At 37.0% G+C, this 19,018-nt stretch overlaps 1 protein-coding gene across 5 annotated transcripts in view; it reads right to left on the bottom strand.

Moving 5' to 3' along the window:
- The window catches only part of SNX29 (sorting nexin 29), a 151,960-nt gene extending 133,192 nt beyond the window's left edge, over positions 1-18,768 (bottom strand). For 2 of the 5 annotated variants that reach the window (XR_010825052.1, XM_048064052.2), the window contains exons 1-7: positions 18,346-18,768; positions 13,335-13,399; positions 12,508-12,560; positions 8,448-8,572; positions 3,187-3,367; positions 1,635-1,705; positions 541-789 (exon numbers count right to left, since the gene is read on the bottom strand). Coding sequence is in view for 4 of the 5 variants with exons in the window: in XM_048064052.2 (XP_047920009.2) it covers positions 541-789; positions 1,635-1,705; positions 3,187-3,367; positions 8,448-8,572; positions 12,508-12,560; positions 13,335-13,399; positions 18,346-18,352 (751 nt within the window). In the remaining variant the exon portion in view is untranslated. The remainder of the gene's footprint in view (positions 1-540; positions 790-1,634; positions 1,706-3,186; positions 3,368-8,447; positions 8,573-12,507; positions 12,561-13,334; positions 13,400-18,345) is intronic. The other 3 variants (XM_048064039.2, XM_048064028.2, XM_066977505.1) reach the window with 3 other exon arrangements.
- Between the last annotated feature and the right edge of the window lie 250 nt (positions 18,769-19,018).

Here is a 19,018-nt window from a genome sequence, read left to right as displayed (position 1 = left end):
GCATCCTCTCAGCTCTACTTCTGGTAAAAATGGTAAAATATTCCTTTGTTACTTTTGCAACTGAAGATGTAGAATAAATATCACACTTTACTTGATTAATTTCACATTACAGGACATTAAGACTTTGGATTCACGTTATTGACTATACCCTACAAGCTGGTTGCAGCACAAAAGCATTTAAAGATATTTGGGGTTTTTGTCTGTTTTGAAAAGGAGTAAATTTTCATTTGTGGTAATTATCTGTTTCACATAGGAAATCAGACTATAAACATGGGTGGTGTTTGAAGACAACAACCTAAATTTTTAATCCAGTATGTAACAACAGATATATGGCAGTATATTTCTGACTGATAAAGTGCCAAATGTAATCATATCAAAAATGAAAAAAATCATTACATCAGAAACTGTGAGGCATAATCTAATGATTAAGGAATTGAAATTCAGGTCACTAGTATATTAAATTTAATTGAAAAAATTATTTAAATGCACATTAACATTTTGCAAGTTTTTGAATGATTCTAACATAGCAAAAATGCTTACCAGCATTTACATTCTTTGAGAGAACAGGAAGTGGGTCAGTGTCTTGATCAGGTTTTATTAGGATGGAGACAGCAGAGGATGCAGTTATCTCTCTGAGAAGGCTGCTAACACCCTGAGTGGATTCTTTCAACAATGAGGTTACATTTTGCGTTGATTCCTTTAACAGATCAGACACTGTGGGTGTACATTTGCTCTGTCCATTTAAATCCTTATTATCAATGTTGATTGCAAAAAGAATGGAGTTCAGACCTTCAGATAAAAGAAAAAATAAGATCAAAACCCCACTATATAGTTCATGCAAAAGTTACAAAAATAGAACGTAAGCATGTAACAAAGCTCTGACATGTAAAATATTTTGCCCAAAAACTTACCCACAGTCCTCTGAGCCTAAATTCTTATCCTTCCATGTACCATTCATTCTTTGTTAGATACTATTCAAGCTCATGCAATCAGTTCTGAATTTATCTTGATGGCTGCTCACAGTACTTTTTGCATATTTAATGTGCAGCTGAGCTGGTGTATTTATAAGCTCATATTTAAATCAGTTTCACTGCAGCTTTATTATTTGTTGGCTCCTATACTCTGTAAAAAAACCTCCAGTGAATGGTATCTTGCAGAAGAAAGCATGTGATCATGTATCTGGGAAGTGGATGTACACAGTAACAATATATCACTTCCGTAATACATTAACTCCATAAAAGTAAGCTATTTGTAGCCAGTTCTTAACTCTTACTCTACTCCCACCTATTTACCTACAATCTGGGCCTTACTAAGAAAAGTCTATCCTTGTTCTTTTAAGCTCAGGAACAACCCATTTTTTCTTTAAATTGAGACTGTTTTGAGAGGTGGGAAGTCATTGTAACAGATGAAGGGTCAGAAAATTTGCCTGGAAGACTTCTGAACAGTAGGAAAGCCAGATTCAGTGTTTTAACAGTTCATAACAAACTGGCATAATACCTTGACCCCTGAACGTGCATCTGACGCACATTCTCCACATAAACTCAGTGTGCGAGAAGCACCTTACAACCATAAACAGAAATAACACTTCAACATGAAATAGTTTTCCCAGAATAGTAGCATACAAGAGGTCTTACCCGCTGCCATTGTAGGGATCATACTAGAACGTTCTTCATCCATCATAAAAGACCAGTCTTCATAGAAGACACTAAAATTTGAACGGAAAAAGCAAAGAATATGCAGTCCGATATTAACATATGTTCCACTTCTAAAACATTAGAACTCTGAAAAATAAGCATGAGTACACCAACAGATCAAATATATCACAGTAACTCCCTGAAGCCCTGAAATATATAGACCATCTACACAATTACGTAAGAAACGCTTAAGTTCACTATGAACGCGTGAAGTTACTTGTTCTAAATCTAGTTCTTTTTAGTAGCATGATGCTGTATTTTTGCTATCAGCATTCAGTTAACTAAACATAGAAACAGACAACAAGACAGACCTCAACCTGTATTAAACAAGACAGGTTCATTTAAAAGTTTCTAAACCAGGTAAGAGTTCAGGATATAAAGTGATTCTGTAACTCCTGGTTGAATTTTGATATCATTTAAATCTTAAATATTCTAGAATACGCTTTTGTAGCAAATAAGAGTTCATGTACAACACTCAGAGTGCTGACAATCTTGATATATTACAAATACTGGTACAAGCATCAGAGTAGTAAGTAGTGACTTAGCAATCCAAATTACTAACCTCTCAGAACAGTTTTCAGATTTTTTTTGTTCATATATTTGTCTTTATTTGATTTCATACCAAAATCTGTCTTGCAAGAAAGCTGCAGAGAATTGGAACAGACTGAAAGGCATTAAAGAACTCAGCTCTGCTATTATATCCATTAGTTGATGCAAATGGAAAGAGTGCCTTCCTGCTGAACTCACTGGGCTGGCTCAAGCTCAACAATTATTGAGAATAAATACCACAGATTTCCAAAAAGAAAAGGATCTCAACATGTATGACAAGAGAAGCGTGAATTAATCTAAGTGCATTTTGCACATCCAAAATACCTTAGGATTTCACAATACATAGTAAATTATTCTCACAGTAACTCTGTAACAAGAAGGTTCACAAACAGGTACAAAACCACTTCCAAGTAACCTGCAGCACCAGTTACATACTGCTTGACCGGTGGAGCTTCAAAATTACAGGGTGAGCACCTCCAAACGGGCAACAAACAACTACTATGGAATTGATAAGATCAAGGCTGCAATAGTATGCTATTTTATTAGAGTGGGAAGGGTATTTCAAAGCCCCTCTCATTAAGGTATTAAGGTCTCAGAGAGGAAAACTGTTGAGAGAGTAGGGAAGAGTGTCAGAACAAGAATGGAAATGAATATGAGGATAGGAACATATATTCTCACATGTAAGCATGAAGCCAGTTTCAGGTTACATGTCGATACAGGCACAAGACACTATATCTCAATGGCTGCCAAAATTTCAAAAATGAACACAATAAACACGTGAGGTTAAGTGGCATCACTAGCATAGCAGTTAATATGGTATATTATGATAGCCGTATTTGGGGATTTTGTTTGTTTGGGTGCTTTTTTTTTTTTTTTAAATCTCCATATTTCATTTGTCAATACATGCACATTTCCAGCATTACAATGACATCGAATACAGTACCTAAGTCGATTCTTGTCTGCAAGCAGCATATGAACATATCTTTCCAGGGAATGTTCATTCAGTGCACAGCGCAACCAAGCCCGGCCTCTGCCAATATCTGTAGTAATTGTCTTCAGAGAGTAAAAGCGTTGCAGTTCGTGTTTATTCAGAACTTCTTTCACATAGTACCAAAACACTGGGTCTTGGGAAAAAAAAAAAAAAAAATCCATCTTAGCTCTTTTACGTATTTTACTTTCTTCTGTCAAAATATATTTTGCAGGTTTCATTACATATTATTTAAAAACCAACATTGTTACACGCAGTAAATCATCTCCTACCATGTAATTTTATAAAACAGGAAAACAGTATATAACTTGTACAAAAGATGAATCATTTACCATCTTTGTATAACTCCTCAGTTAAATAGGTTATTTATTTCTACAGAACTTAGGCTGCTTAAGCACTTAGAACTTTTTACTTCACTAAAGAAGCCAAACACATTAAAGGATTCTACCTTACATCTTGAAACCAAATTCAAATTTTAAAGTGTATTTAAGCTAGTATTTCATTCATAAAACAGGTTCACAGGTTCAGCTGCAAATGTACTATGCAATGAAAAAAAAATGCTCTAAAATGCTATTTTGCTGTCGATTATGAAATGATAGAAGCAAGGTCCAAAGGAATGAGAAGCTCCAGAATTTGTAGACATGCAAGTGACAAAGTCAAGTGTTAAACTGAAAAGGCAGCAATACCCCTTTCCACTAAAATACTTTCCTTGCAATTTCTCTATAGCAGGTAACAAAAATCCACATCAGCAATTGTACACGCACAACAGAACACCTAGTATTTCAGGTATTCCTGTTTCTTAACTGAGTAAAACATAATTTAAGGACATACTTATCCTAATTCACTTCCTGCCATTTTCTTAGGGTGGAAAGAACAATCAAACATCAGATAATACACCACTTGAATCATTATTACATGGTATACATTTGCAATCAATAGACATTAATATTGCATCAAATACATACTGCTTGCAAGCACCTCAAAAACAATATTAACAAGAATGTTTATGTGGCTTTGATTTGTTATAAATAGAATTGTTCAAATAACTAGAAGAGTTTGAAAGTTATTAATCTGTATAGTTTTCAACATATTAAGAGACTGAATTTAAGGAAGACAGGTTTTTAAGAAGAAAAAAATCTGAGAAAACTAAGCATTCCTCAAAGTTCAAAACATCAATCTGTTGAGGAAAATATGCAGACACTTCTTTTGACGGTTTAATGGAAGTCTTCACTCTTTTTTTTTTTTTAAAAAAAGTTAAAAAACAGGGAAAATAATTCTGTTGTAGGAGTGAATGGTGCACTATCACCTCAAATATTATGCTGGCTTCTGCTCATAACCTCAATTTAGGCAGCACAAAGCAGATACTTAAAGGAAGGTAAAAAAATTCTGCAAAGAAAACTCTGAGGAAAGAAAAAAGGAAAACCTCCACTCCTTACTTATCCCTTCTCTAAACCTTTTTTAATGAAGTTACGGTTTTAAGAAAAGGCCATCCATGATGTTTCTCTTTCTATACGCTAAATACAGAGTCAGGTTTTGAAGAGGTTTTCACTACAGGTTATGACTTCTGATGAAACATGCTGATTTGGGGGACAGTTCTGTTTATTAATCTCCACGGAAAGCTATGAGATAGCAAAATTTATACTGTAATTTTATAAACCTAAACAAACAGGTTAGACTCATTTACTTGAAGTTTTGCCAATGAGGTTTGACACACATGCAAGAACAACCCAGAGCTGTTTTAAATGAGGCAAATGTGTGAAACACAGGAACCACAGAACTGACAATCACAGAATCGCTGAAGTTGGAAGGGACCTCTGGATGTCAGCTGGCCAAGACCCTGGGTAGGTTGCCCAGGAACACATGGGATGCAAACTGTAGGACCCTATAGACATATTAACATGCAAAGAATAAGGAAGTCCACAGAATAGATAAGAGCATGCAAATATCCTGTGTTCTACCTCTTCGACTTCAACTTATTTGATCTGCATCTCAAAAATGAAGTGTGTGTATCTAAAAAATAAAACAGTCCTTAAAATGCCAGATTTGTATTAAGATAACAGTGATTTAATTATTTTATTGTTTCCAACAACCAATAAAATTTTTGTCTGTGTTGCTAAAAGTCAAAACAACACTGAAGAAGAAAGTGAAAATATTACTGGAATAGAGGAAATAAGTATGTTACCCTCGTGCTTAGAGTGAAACTCAGTGTTTCCTGGTATTTTGATTATTTACAGATATCAAGGATTTTGACAAGCTTCAAAGTTTGGAATATCATCATTTTTTTAATCAAGATCTATCTGACAGAAATTAAGTAGAGGCATTCTGTACCCTAAGTCCCTCCATGATTTACTTGCTAAAAATAGTGATCTAAGGGACATTTTCAGACAATAAATTATCTTCTTTGAGAGTAAAATTAAATGAAAATCCAAGTCCTAACAGTCAATATTGATTTTCATAACAAATAATTCAATACGTATTATTATTTAGAAGTAAGATTTATTTTAATTTCAGTAAAATACAATTTGGACAACTGTACCATAGGCAAACCCTGGTTATGCAATTCACACAAATATTAATCATTTTGTGAAAACAGTTAATGTAATTTTAACAGTATTGCAGTTCCGATAACTACAATAGCCCATATTGCATCGTTAATCATCATGAAACACTAGTTATGTCTCAAGTTTAGAGCATAGACATCATGGAGATCAGTTCTGAACACACACTCACTGCCTTCTTATGCAAATAAAAGAAAAGTAAAGAAAAAAAGCAAAAAAGTAAAGAAAACTGTGCAGCCATCGTGCATTTTAATGTCTATTCTGTCAACTGTTATGTATTTGTCATAAGTATCTCATGGTAGAGACATCTGCTTTGATTGGAAATATTAGTTCTTTCACTTTTAAGAGAGATTATGATTAAATGAAACCAGCTACAATATTCCTTCTCACGTAATCTTTACTCAAGTTAAATGTAGAGACTCATCTTGTTACAAACCAAAGAGAGAATGTAGTTTTATTGTTTGTTGTTTAATTTGCTTAATATATGAGAATAAAGGAGTTGCATATGCCTCTCTTGCCTATGCCATAAACTGATACCAAATCAGACTGCTATTAAGAATTTTGTTGTTTACTTTAATATGTATTTAAAAAAAGAAAAACATTTTAAGCAAGACTTAAGTGATAGGTTCAATCAACTACAATGGAGTTTCTAATTAAAACTTTATTTTTCAAATAAGTAAAAAAAAAACCTGAAGATCTTAGATGCGAAGTGAGTACCTCACGTTTTTTTACCACCTCTTGGAAGTAAGGTTTGTTATGAGCTACCTGTAAATTTCAAATAAAAAACACTGCCGGATAATTTTGCTTTTCAACTGTCAAAGGCTGAATATACATCCTAAACAGCAGTATTCCGCTATGTTAAAGAAAAAAAAGACACCTGTGACTATGTTAGACAGAAACTAATATAAATCATACCAAAATAATTTGTCTGAAAGCGGTAAAAATATGGAGGTACCTTGCAACTAATTTCAGAAAAAAATACTGTAACTTGCAAAGATAAATGCAGTGGAGCCCAGTAATCTCCATGTGTAAAGTAATAAATAAAGTAATAAAGTAAAAGGCTCCTCTTTTCATTCACTGTAAGCATTCAGTTTGATTGTTACATAGCAGCCCTGATTTTGTTCTTCAACTTCGATACATTGCTTAAGCTTCTTAAGGAGTAAAAATAACGTTTCCTTCCTTTTCCTTTCCCCAACCATAAATAACTTTCCTGACTTTCTCCTCTTCCTCCACATCACCTCACTGACAAGCTCCCAAATAAGACAGAAGACAGCCATTTAGCTAAATTGTGAAGTTCCCAAGTAGCAGATATGCATCTTTGTACATCAGATGACTAACATCTCAAAAGATGAGACCGAAAAATCTCATACACCCTTTACGTTATACAGAATGTATAAAATTAAAAGATGCATAATATGCATAAATCACAGAAAGCATTACACAGGTGAGCATTCTCTACATCAAAGCATAAGAATATCACCTGCAAGCCGGAGGAAAAGAAAAGAGCAGACAACCAAATCGCTACCCATTGAAGCGATAAAATATAATGAAAACTACCTGGAGACTGAGTGGCACCCCAGAGTACCTAATCCCCAATTACAAACACTCACAAAAATAAAAAAAGCATGCAGGAGAGCTGAAAATCTGCAAAGCTTGTGTAAACAGATGATTTTTTTTTATTTGTTCATTTAGAGTCCGTCCATTACTATGTAAAAGAGACTCCCAGACTTCTCTAAAAGCATAGCTATATTTCAGCTCCCCAAGAAAGCAAAGTCTCGAGGATCTAACCGATCAGCAGGAAAGTCAGCACACAACACCCAACATTTCCCCCTATCATCAGCTGGAAACAAGCCCCTTGTTAGAGCAATTTAAAAGCACCACTATATCAACCTACACATAAAGTGTTAACATTATTATATGCAATTGTGTGGTGGAATTATGGTTGGAGATCAAAGCATTTTAACAATTCCAATACCACAGAATATTAAAAAAAGAAAAAACACCACACTGTGTTACATGTTTTGAAAGATGTGTATACTGGTTAGGAGAAGATAAAAGATTTGCTCTATGTCAAACTTCACAACGAAACTGATGAACACCTGCACATACTTTTAATAAAGCACACAAGCTGAGATTCAAAGTGAAACAGCAAAAATAAAGGTATCACTTTTTAAAAATATGTTAAAAGTAATAAAAAAACTCTTGGATATCCACCCAATAAAAACAATGTAAGTTTTGCTTTTAAAATGACATTAATACTTACGGATTAAGCATATCTGATGCTACAGAAAATGGCAGTTAAAGAACAGAGTAAGATAAGGTTAAGAATGAAACCACTGGAGTATAAACAACACAATTACACGATGTTCATTCCTAACAGATGTCAAAATATATTTGTCAATGATACTATTCATGATGGAACTGTAGGAAGTATACATTTTCAAGTACCAAAACTCGTACAGAAGCTCAGTATGAAAGTTAACCACTGGATTAAAAGAGCAATAACCATTTTCACTGCTTAACGAGATTCCAAGTATTCTACCAACAGCTGACAGCTTGGTTCACTGCTCAAAACTTCCATTAGAAATCTTATCACTTATGACTTAATTGCACTTAACATTTTTTTAAAAATTAGAATGGTTATGATTAATGAATTACCTGTTTCAGTTTTACTGGAGAAACCTGCTGCCTGTTTGATAGCTGCTGCTGTTAATGCTAATCCTCGGCTCCTCCTCAGACCGTGCTGTAACACAGCTTCAAACTGAGCACACAAACAAGTGACTCTGCAACAGAATTTTTACAGAAATCATGTGAAAAGCACAATCAACTACATTTCTCTACAACAGGTTTACTCCAAATCTCTGAGTAGAGACTGTAAAGGCGAACCCTTATTTTATGTATAATGAAGATCCTCTGTATGCACTAATCTCATTATTTGCAAACAGTACAATATACCCACAGTCTCATCATGGCTATTCAAAGCTGGGGCACAAATTACATTTAGAAGATTTAGCAGTCACTTTGAAAAATCTTCCACACCTGCTAGAGTGTTTGTTAGCCATGGTATTTCAACTCTGGATTGCCTACTTTTAATGCAATGCATATGTGAAAACGTAATTATATTGTCATAAACATACTGTGTACTACACAGGCAACAAATTATTTTCTGAAAAGATACTAAGATGTCCTATACAATTAATTGACAATTGTGTTACTTGCACCGGTACATTATAATTCAAGCCTAGGAAAACAATTAAACATTTCAGTGTCCCTCTTACATTTTAGGCATAAACTATGCTTCTTTATGCCGAAAACAAGAAGCAAGATTTTCTAGTGATGCATTTAATCTTCAGCTTCCGATGTCATTCTCTGTGATACTATTTATAAATCCCCCCCCCTTTTTTTTAAACATAACCCAGTTAATATATCAATTTTTACACAAGTATTAAGACTGCTTTTGCCAAAACCAGGAATATTATTGTAACCTACAGAGAATAGGAAGGCTTAAAGTACAATAGAAGTTACATCGCCAACAAAGAGCTTGCATTGGTTTTCTCTAAGCTTTATTAAGTAAGCAACACTTAAAACTTAAGTTTTAAGTAAGCTGTCACCTGGCTGCCAAAACTGGTTACTAAAAGGAAGGAAAGATACTAACTAAAATCAAGCAATTAGATAAGAATGGCTGATAAAGTGGCTGAGGACTCTGCCTGTGCATTCCAGAAGAACAGAGTTCTATTCAGGGACACAAAAAAAGCACAGGATATCAGGAGGAGCACTGAAAGAGGACAGAAAAAGTTGCATGTCTACCATAATTGCCTGGGCATTAGATCTTTTAAGCACGTAATGCTTTCCAGTACATCTATGTTAGGAAAACTTAACCAGCAATACTAATAAAGTAGAATATCATTCCAACAGTTCTCAAGAAGATTTTTGAGCAGTTATGATTATTTTCTGCTAAAAATAACCACTGCTGTTAAAAACGGAAATTCCAGAAGATAAACAACCAAAAAAAAAAAATCTACTTAACTTTTCAATTCAGAAAAAGCAGAACAGAAACTGGTTTCTGTGAAGCATGTTATTAAAAATCCACATGCACTGAGAAAGAAAGCAAGAAAACCATGCAGCATTTTAAAGAATTTAGCCATTAGTAAAACAGGATTAAAAAAAAAAAAATCAAGTATTCTGCAATGTCCAATACACATCGTGTATTTACTAGATAGTATCATGAGTGCAAGTTAAATAAACAAATGTAGAGAAACATAGAATAACAGTCCAGACTACTAGACATAGTAGCACTCTGAACAATTATAACCTCAAAGACAAAAAAAGCTGAGAGTACAAAATGTGGAGACGCACGGATTTTACTGGATTTTGATCTAAACTCTGAGCCTATCTTCAAAATTATCTCACAAGTAACAATATACCATAGTAACAATCCAAAACACAATGAAATTAAAGATATATATCCATTAATGCAATTTCCACTTCCTTCTGAATCCTGAAATTATGTAGCTGTAATCCATCATTCTGCATGTCCACTGAATTCTAGGGAAAATACAAGTAAAATTTGGTCAGCGTTTTATCTGCTGAATTGTAACTTCCGCTGTTTATCAGAAGATTAATATTAAAGGCCATCCCTCAAAGTATTAAACAACTGCAGCAAAGTAATTGCTCAGTTTGCATGAGCCACAAAGCAGAAGTCTTATACCCAGAAAACGTGTTCTACAAAGGAGGTACTTTCATCTCACTGAGTTTATACAGCCTGCTAGGCAGGCAAACCATTGTCGGTACACCATCTCCCATAAAATAAACAACAGAGATTAAAAAACAATCTCTAGTTGATGCTTCCGTGCCAACAGCTACAGCTGTGCAGTCACTAACTGCTGGGTGCCTCAGTCCCACCATCCCTTTATCCCACTTGCACCTTCCCGCTACCTCCCTTGAACCAACTTCTGTCCACCAAACCCTGGGCTGAGCAAACCCTGCACTGAACTGTTCCCACCACACCAGTTGAACAGGACACTATTTCTCCAGGTTCGCTTTCCCGAAATACTGTAGGCCAAAACAGCTATGGAGAGGACAGGATGACAGTAGTACCCACAAGTCAGGCACGATTAAGCTGCCATGGAGTAGCATTACCCTGGAGTTTCATTACAGTTGCATTTACAAGCTGCTCCCGAAAGGTGAAAAAGATGAAAGAAAAAGCATCCCAAAAGATGCTCCTCTCATCTCTTGTTGCTTCTTCCTCCTCTTTATCATTCCCCATTGCTTTCAGCTGCACGATCTTCCCTTCCTTGCACCAACTCTAACATTCACCAGATATTTTACTGAACTGATTTAAACTCACTTGAATGGCAGCAAGTTACCCTTTTGCATTACTACTACTTCTACTAAATTAATTCGGAGGGGACTGGATGATCAGGCACTTAAAAAGGTGGTGCAAGTGACTAGTACTGAAGTCAGGAACCTTAAGGGCGTATCACAGAATGCTTTGGGTTGGAAGGGACCCTTAAAGATCACTCTGCCCAACCACCCTGCTGTGGGCAGGGACATCTTTGGCAAGATGAAGTTGCCAAACCCCATCCAACCTGACTTTGAATGCTTCCGACGATGGGGCATCCACAACTTCTCTGGGCAACCTGTTCCAGTGTTTCACCAAGCTCATTGCAAAAAATTCCGTCCTCATATCCAATCTAAATCTCCTCTCTTTTAGTTTAAGAACATTGCCCCTTGTCCTGTCACACTACAAGCCCTGGTAAAAAGTCATTCTGCATCTTTCTTACAAGCTCCCTTTGTATATTGAAAGGCTACAGATACATGAAGCCTCCCCACCCCTTTAGCAGCAAATAACTGTTTTGCTGGCTTTCCAGAAGCAATGAAACCACATCTTTAGACATGTTCTTAAAGACTGCACTGGGAGGAGACTGGAAAGAAAGATTTTTATACATAATTCATAAGTGGTGCATTTTGGGAAAGTTAATTATCCAGAGTCAAACTTACAGGACATTAAAAAGGGGAAAATAAACAACTGCATTTAATCCTACAGTTTTATTTGAGATTCTTTGATAGGTCAGATTCTGAGAAAACATGATACAGAAACACTGCAATTCTTGTCTGCCAGTTTTCTTAAAAACCTTTGAAACCAATAAGCCATATCCAACAACAGATGCAACTAACAGGAATTAAATGACAGTTTTTTGACTTGCAGTAATAAAAAGAAACAACCTGTCATACAGAAAATGAAGGAAAACAGGTTTAAATGTGTCAGGAATAAGGAAAAAAAGGAATGAAAATTTTCTTTATGAGTATGTGTTAAACACACTTGACACTTAAGCATCAAGCTACACCAAAGAGAGTCATATAAGGTAACAGACACAATCATTTTAGGAGAGTTTTCAGGGAAAATAGCCCCTGCTAGTCTCATGTTCAAGCCTAAGAATTCAATGCTTTGTCATTAACTCTACAGCCACTTAAACATTTGTAACTTCATATTGAAGAATCCTCTTTGTTAAACTGTCAAATTCATGTAACAAGATGAAAAATTCAGAGTCCTGGGTTAGTGTTTACATAAACAAAAGGAACAGTGGTTTTTATTTTGTGTTTTTGTTTGTTTTGTGGTGCTTTGGTCTTTTTTTTGTATCAAGTTTTTTGTGCCCTATGGTTTAGGTCATTATGATACATAATCTAAACATATTAACAGTTTCTTAGACTACTTTACCTGCTATCAGAATCTGAAGCAATTTCTTTTCTTCCTCCAAATCGTATTTGACACTGAAATAAATAGATTTTAAGAAGTTTTTATTACACTAGGACACTCAATATGCTGAAATACGTCCATTTAAGAATCAAAAAGAAAACAAAATAAAGTGCAAAAGAGAGTATTGGCAAATACAACCTGCAACCAAGAAGTGCTTTTTATCATCATGCTCCACTAACAGACTACTCCTGCAGTTCACATAATTCTTGCTAGCCAGAACAACACACCTCCACTTCCCAGTGGAAAAGAAAATATTACTTTTGAGTTTTAAATGTATACCCACAAAAACAAACAGTGAATCCTACTTGGCTCAGTGCTACAATTAAAGAAGAATCCAACTCTATAAAACATATGGTTGTCTAACTTTTGAGGCATTCTTTTAGCTCACAAGCTCTCTTAAACTGAGTAAAATCTATGAAATTCTACTTGCTAAACTTCACGTTGATACAAAAATCAATCTCATCTTTACTGTATTTTAACCCATTCATTAAAATCCTAGTGTGAAGAAAAAAAGCTGCTACTGTAACGTTATCCAATTTAGCTTTGCAGGATACTTATATTTAACTCAGACATAGAATAAGTATTGCAAATGTAATTTGTCTATGCAAGAATTTTAAACAAGCACTGCATAATACGCATTTGCTAGCAGATACACAAACTCAGTAGTACTGTATGCAAGACAAGATTTCTTGTTTATCTGGTAAGAAGACAGAAAGACAGACAGACAGAGCCTGCCAGTACTGACAAAACAGTATGTATACTGTAGAAATATTAATTGGATTTCTCACCTGTTTAACTGCATCCAGTAACCGTTCTAGAAGAAACTGTCTTTTAGTGTCATTGTTCTGTGAAACTGAAAAATCAACAAAGTTATATTATTAAGTAAACACTGTTTTGAGAAAAGTAGATTGAAGTCAACATCAGTGTTGTGAAAAACTTTCCTCATATGCCAGTTATTCCATTAAATTTATTAATGTATTTTCTCTAAGTAAAATGATGTGGTATAAGCCTGTATTTTGATGTTTCAAGTAGTGTCTCTCTAATATGCAGGAATACTGTTTGAAAAACAATCTGAAGTCTTATTTTTAGTAAGAGCGGTTTCATGATACAAGGTATACTGCAGCAATATCAAAAATAATTTAATTGTGTGCAGGCAGCACAGCTTGCTCCTACCTTCTTAGCACAACCACCTGTGGGGCCATATTGCAAGGCTGGAACTGACCTAGTTTAAGAATTTTTTTTGGTTGGATTAGGTGTATGATGCAGCTCACCCTGCAACCCCATAAATTCTCATACTGGGACAACTACTGGTGTAGTATATCATCACAGCACAAGAAAAGAATAGAAAATGGGAAAGAGACAGCAAGAATACCCTGTTACTGCCAAGCAACCTTACTGTAGAAAGAGTTTTAAGTTAGGTGAATGGAGAACTATTATTATGATAAAGCCCTTAAAATTTAGCTACCAGCACAGCCTTCTGCCAGATTAAAACCTGTAATACATGGTTTGTGACTGCACAAGCAACCACACAACATGACAACAAATACCATACTTTGCTTGTCTAAACACGCTTCATAAACTCATGTGAATATGTACAAAACTTGTTGTTTAATTAACCTACATTGTGTCTACCATTTCTTATTCCGAGCTTGGGCTCAAAACATCCCTCAAAAACATCTCTGACCTGCCTGTAGTTAAAGTCGTCCTATTCTCCTTTTTCTCTCAAAGGACATTCAATTAATATATGCACAGACTGAAAGCCAATTACCAAAACTCAGCAAGTTTCTCCAGATACTGAAAATCAAACAGCACACAATAAGACCTCTAGTAAAGAGGGATATCAAACATACGCGACTCCACCTCTTGCTGGCCAGCACTGCCAGGTGCCAGCCCCAGGATTTCCTACCTTCACAGGGGCTCTCTTCTATCCCAGCAAGAGGGCAAAGAATTTGTCCTACTGAAATTACTCTTTATTGCAACTTAAACATGGGGCTAGGAGCTGGGGGGGGGGGGGGGGGGGGTGAATCTGTAATAAACATGATGCCTGAATAAAGAAAACAAGAGCAAATATGTATGATTTAGGTGCTAAGCTTCACAAGGCTTATTTGTCTGATTACAGGGAATTCTCAAGAAATTACACTTCCGATTCTGAAGTCTGACTCAAACTGTGCAGACATGTGACATGTGAGGTTTGGTTCTGTTACTCAAATACTCCGATGTGCACAAACAGCTGAAAACATACACAACGCTCAACACTAGCACGGGACACCAGAAACAAACCCTGCACTAAGTAGGTTCTAACTTCCAAACAGTTATGTCATTATGAAGAGAACACTCAATTCATATAAACCTTACTACTCTATTGTGTGCTACTTCAGAAATCAGTCTTAAAAAATCATGCTCAGCGTTCTTATCATGCACACATTGCCCAGAGACACACCCCTATGCATCTACTGCCTTATAATAAATCCCAGAACTGTAAAACAAAGAAAATGATTAAATCCCAACTTTTAACACAACCCTTTATAAACAGCAACATCAAACATACACAAACCTGAAGATACTCCACACTGTTTCAAACTCCTTCCTTCTACAGTCTTATGCTATCCGTGCACCTGGGAGAACGGGCGTAACGCGACATTGCTCTTTACATGAAGTTTGAGACTACTTCTAAACAAATGCATGTAATTAATAAGTCCCCAATCCAAAAAACATCTTTCAAATGAAAATATTAATTATGTGGGTTAAGTTTGAAATTTAAAAACTGGATTGCACTTGGAATACAATCTCTTTGGCACCTTTGTATCTATTTGATAACATGGAAATGGTTTGTAACTAGATACTAGACTCTGAACATAGAATACAGAAAACCCACAGAAGATGATCACTGTGCTAATTAATGTTCCAGAAGACTAAAGAACATGATATCAAACAGCCTTAAATTTACACAGAGTGCAGTACAACGTCTATTTTGTCCTTATTGTACTTAAGTTTGGGCTAATAACAATTATGACTGAACGTGATTATGACTAATGATTTCCATAGCTAGTTCAGATCACCTTCACCGTTAACAGGGTTAGTAGGCCGCTGAATGTCCATATAGAAGGCTGGCTGAGGCTGCTGCTCAACGCAAGCCTGCAGAACTCAACTATTGCTCTGTTTAACACAAAGTTCATTGGTAGATGAAAAATAATATTCACAAAGCCTTTTTTTCTTAGAAATTGAAACATTAAGATTGCTTTTTTTCCCCTCCAAGCATAGGATAGGTTTTCTTCTTTGCAATAAGCCTAGAAAATGTCGTACTCTAACAATATTTGTAACAGGTACACAATTTTTAGAAGTTATCTTTGTCTCAATTAGATGGAACGTAAAAGCAAACCTCTACCAACTCTATTACAGATTTATCTCTTTTGCAGTCTTCATGATTTTCTAAACAGTCTTCAAACAAATATACATATATTCACATGCAAAAAGTACCAGCTGAGTGTGATCAACTCTAGTTAATTTAAAGAATAACAGCCTATCACAAACTGAGCAAAATACTCTTCTACTGATTGAGAAGAGCAGTAAAACCTCCAATAACACACATAGAAATACAAAACATATAATGCAAAAAAACGGCATTACTCAGAAGGCTATATTTAGACTAACACAATAAAAAAGGAAGTTCATACATATGTCTAGAAATAATTGTGAAAACATAAGTATAAAATAGCAAAAACAAGAGCCTCCTCCTATCTCCAACTGTTCAGTCAAAAAGTTAAAAAGAGCCTCAAGTCCTGCACCTGCCTTTGTAACCCTGCCATTCTTCGCTGTTGATGGTCATGTTTTCCTGTTTTCAAACTAAACTTCTCTCCATGCTGTGACAGAAATATCCACACATACAGCAGAAGAAATTCACTACGCAAGTACAGGAAAACAGGATTTCCATCCAATTCTTTACGAGTACGGTTGTCTTCATCCCCGTATGGTTTAAAAAAAAAGAGACTCAGGATGCTCTCACATACTTCTTGAAGTCTTAAATGTAAAATTTCAGCCTGTAACTGCTTTTGCTTGCTCTAATACATTCTGAGGATACAAGCCAAAAACAACCCCAGGCCTGATTTACATACTACCTTGTAGTACTATACTGTTATGATTCCACTGCCTCATACTGAATTAGCCTTGTTTTTTGTGCAAAGCTGTCATAAAACTGACAACATCCCTGATTTTTGACAAGTACATAACTCTACTACCCCTGTGTAACTTCCCTTGAAAGTTTAGTTTTTTCAACACTGTCCAATAAAACAGTTGTACGTAATTAATAGGTGTTATTAAGAAATGCTGAAATCAACAGGAAGTTGCCTTCACATCCACTAGAAATACACCGTAGCTAAAAAATATGTATGCTATAAATAGATAATGGCCATTAAGGAAAGAGGTCTTATACCTATATTTTAGGAGCAATCCTTTTAATTTTCAGGTCTAAAATTGGGGAGGGAAATAAGTATAGACCATGGTGTTAAGTGGTAGAAAATTCACATAGGTCTTGGCAAGGGCTACATACACGTAGGTTAGCCAAGCACTTGGACTACTAGCCCTAATGTCACATCAGACATCATTATTTTTAGGCAATTAAATATTTTCTCTCCCCTTAATTCTGTATTTTTTTCAATAACTACACTATGAGGCTTTCTTTATGCCACAAGAGGTGCCACCTTGCCTTTGAGTCACAAAACTGAATTGAAATGGAGCTCCCAAGTCACCTAGCCAGACTTAGGCACTGATTTGCACAAGGCCACTCCCAGCCTGAACTCATCATTGAAGGGCTGAGGTTTTCCATATGAAAATACTGACCCTCGAGAACTTCAGAATTAGGATCTAGTCTACAGTTTTAAGACGTGAAACATTCAAGAAACTTTCTTCTTCCATGGTTTGAGAGATTTGACTGCTACTTGCATTTTTCGCAATGCTAATTTACAATTTTCCCCACAACAATCTCTTTTTTCTTCATCTCTTCTGTAGTATTTCGTTTTCTTCTTACCACAAAGGTGAGAACAAAACAGAGAAAAATACAGCTGTTTTCATTTTTGGTTTCATTTTCAGAAATGGCTGCTATTTCCTAAAAAATATAATGTTTAGGTAATTCAGTTGGCACTTCAATTTTTTTTCTTAGCATCTTTGGGAAACAATCTCACTATGCCTCAAATCAGGATGGAAGAAAAAGCTATGATCCAATTCTCAGTGCAGATGACACTCAGGGTTGGAGATGACATCCATCACTGAAGATGTAGAAACAGAGCCATGAAAAGTATTTTCTAAAGCACCTCCCCTTCTTGGGGGGGGGGGGGGGGGGGGGGGGGGGGGGGGGGAAGAAAAAAAAAAACTTATCAATGTGCTTCAAGACATACTAAGTGCCACTGATGCTATCATATTTACAGCACAAACCTGCTGTCTGTCAGAATGGACTGTCAGCCCAGTGCCTGCACCCCAGTCACCCCGCCAGGGCTCACCAACTGCACGTTAGAAAGTCTTTATTTTTGGGGGGGTTGCTTCAATTTACTTTTGGCCGTTTATTTCCTCAGAACATCCCTGAGTCCTGCCGAGATAAAACACCCCTGAGGGGGCCGGAGCAGCAGCGGGGCGCGGTGAGGGGGACGTGAGGGGACCCTTACCAGGGACCGAAGCTCCCCGCTCCCGCCGCGGGGGAGCACGGCCGGGAAGGGGCCTTTCAGGGGACCTCGGGGCCGTTCAGGGGACCCCCAGGGCCACCTCAGCCCCAGCAGCCCCCCCAGAACCGGCCGGAGCCCCCTCACTCACCGCTCATGGTGCCCGCTGGGCTCTCCACCTCCCTGAGCCGCAGCCGCTCCCTCACTGCCCGGAGCCGGGCCGGTCCCGGCACACGCTCCACCCCGGAAAGCCGCCCCCCAGCCGCTCCGGAAGATAAACACGGCGTGGATAAACGATGGCTCCGTAGCGGCTGTCGCTTGCCGAGCAGGGCCCTCAGCGCCCCCAGGGCCCGCCCGGCCCCGAGCGCCGTGAGGCAGCAGCCCCGCGGCTGAGGGGGCTCTGAGGGAGCACTGAGGGAGGCGAGGCCGCAGCGGCGGTTCGGGGCGCGATCGCGTTCCAAAAGCGGTCCAGGGAGTTTGAAACCTCCTTCCAGAACAACTGTCAGAGCTGATTTGAGGCTTTTCTGAACGTTTGTGGATTCGTTTTAAGGCTTTATCTCGCTGATTTGTGTTTACCCCCTGTGTAAATCAGAGGATCGTGGAACCGCAAGGATTGCCAAGTCCAGCTCCTGGGTTCCCAACGGACCAACCAGAAAAATAAAAAATCAGTATGCAGTGTTGTATTTACCACAAGTTGACTAGAGGAAATGGCCTCAAGTTGCGCCAGGGGAGGTTTAAGTTGGAAATCAGGAGACATTTCTTCTCAGAAAGAGCAGTCAGGCATTAGGATGGGTTGCCCAGGGAGGTGGTGGAGTCACCGTCCC

This window comes from Anser cygnoides, chromosome 15 (assembly GCF_040182565.1).
Source record: "Anser cygnoides isolate HZ-2024a breed goose chromosome 15, Taihu_goose_T2T_genome, whole genome shotgun sequence".
NCBI classification, from domain to species: domain Eukaryota; kingdom Metazoa; phylum Chordata; class Aves; order Anseriformes; family Anatidae; genus Anser; species Anser cygnoides.
The sequence above is the reverse complement of the archived record's forward strand: the minus strand, read 5'-3'. Positions and strand labels throughout refer to the sequence as shown.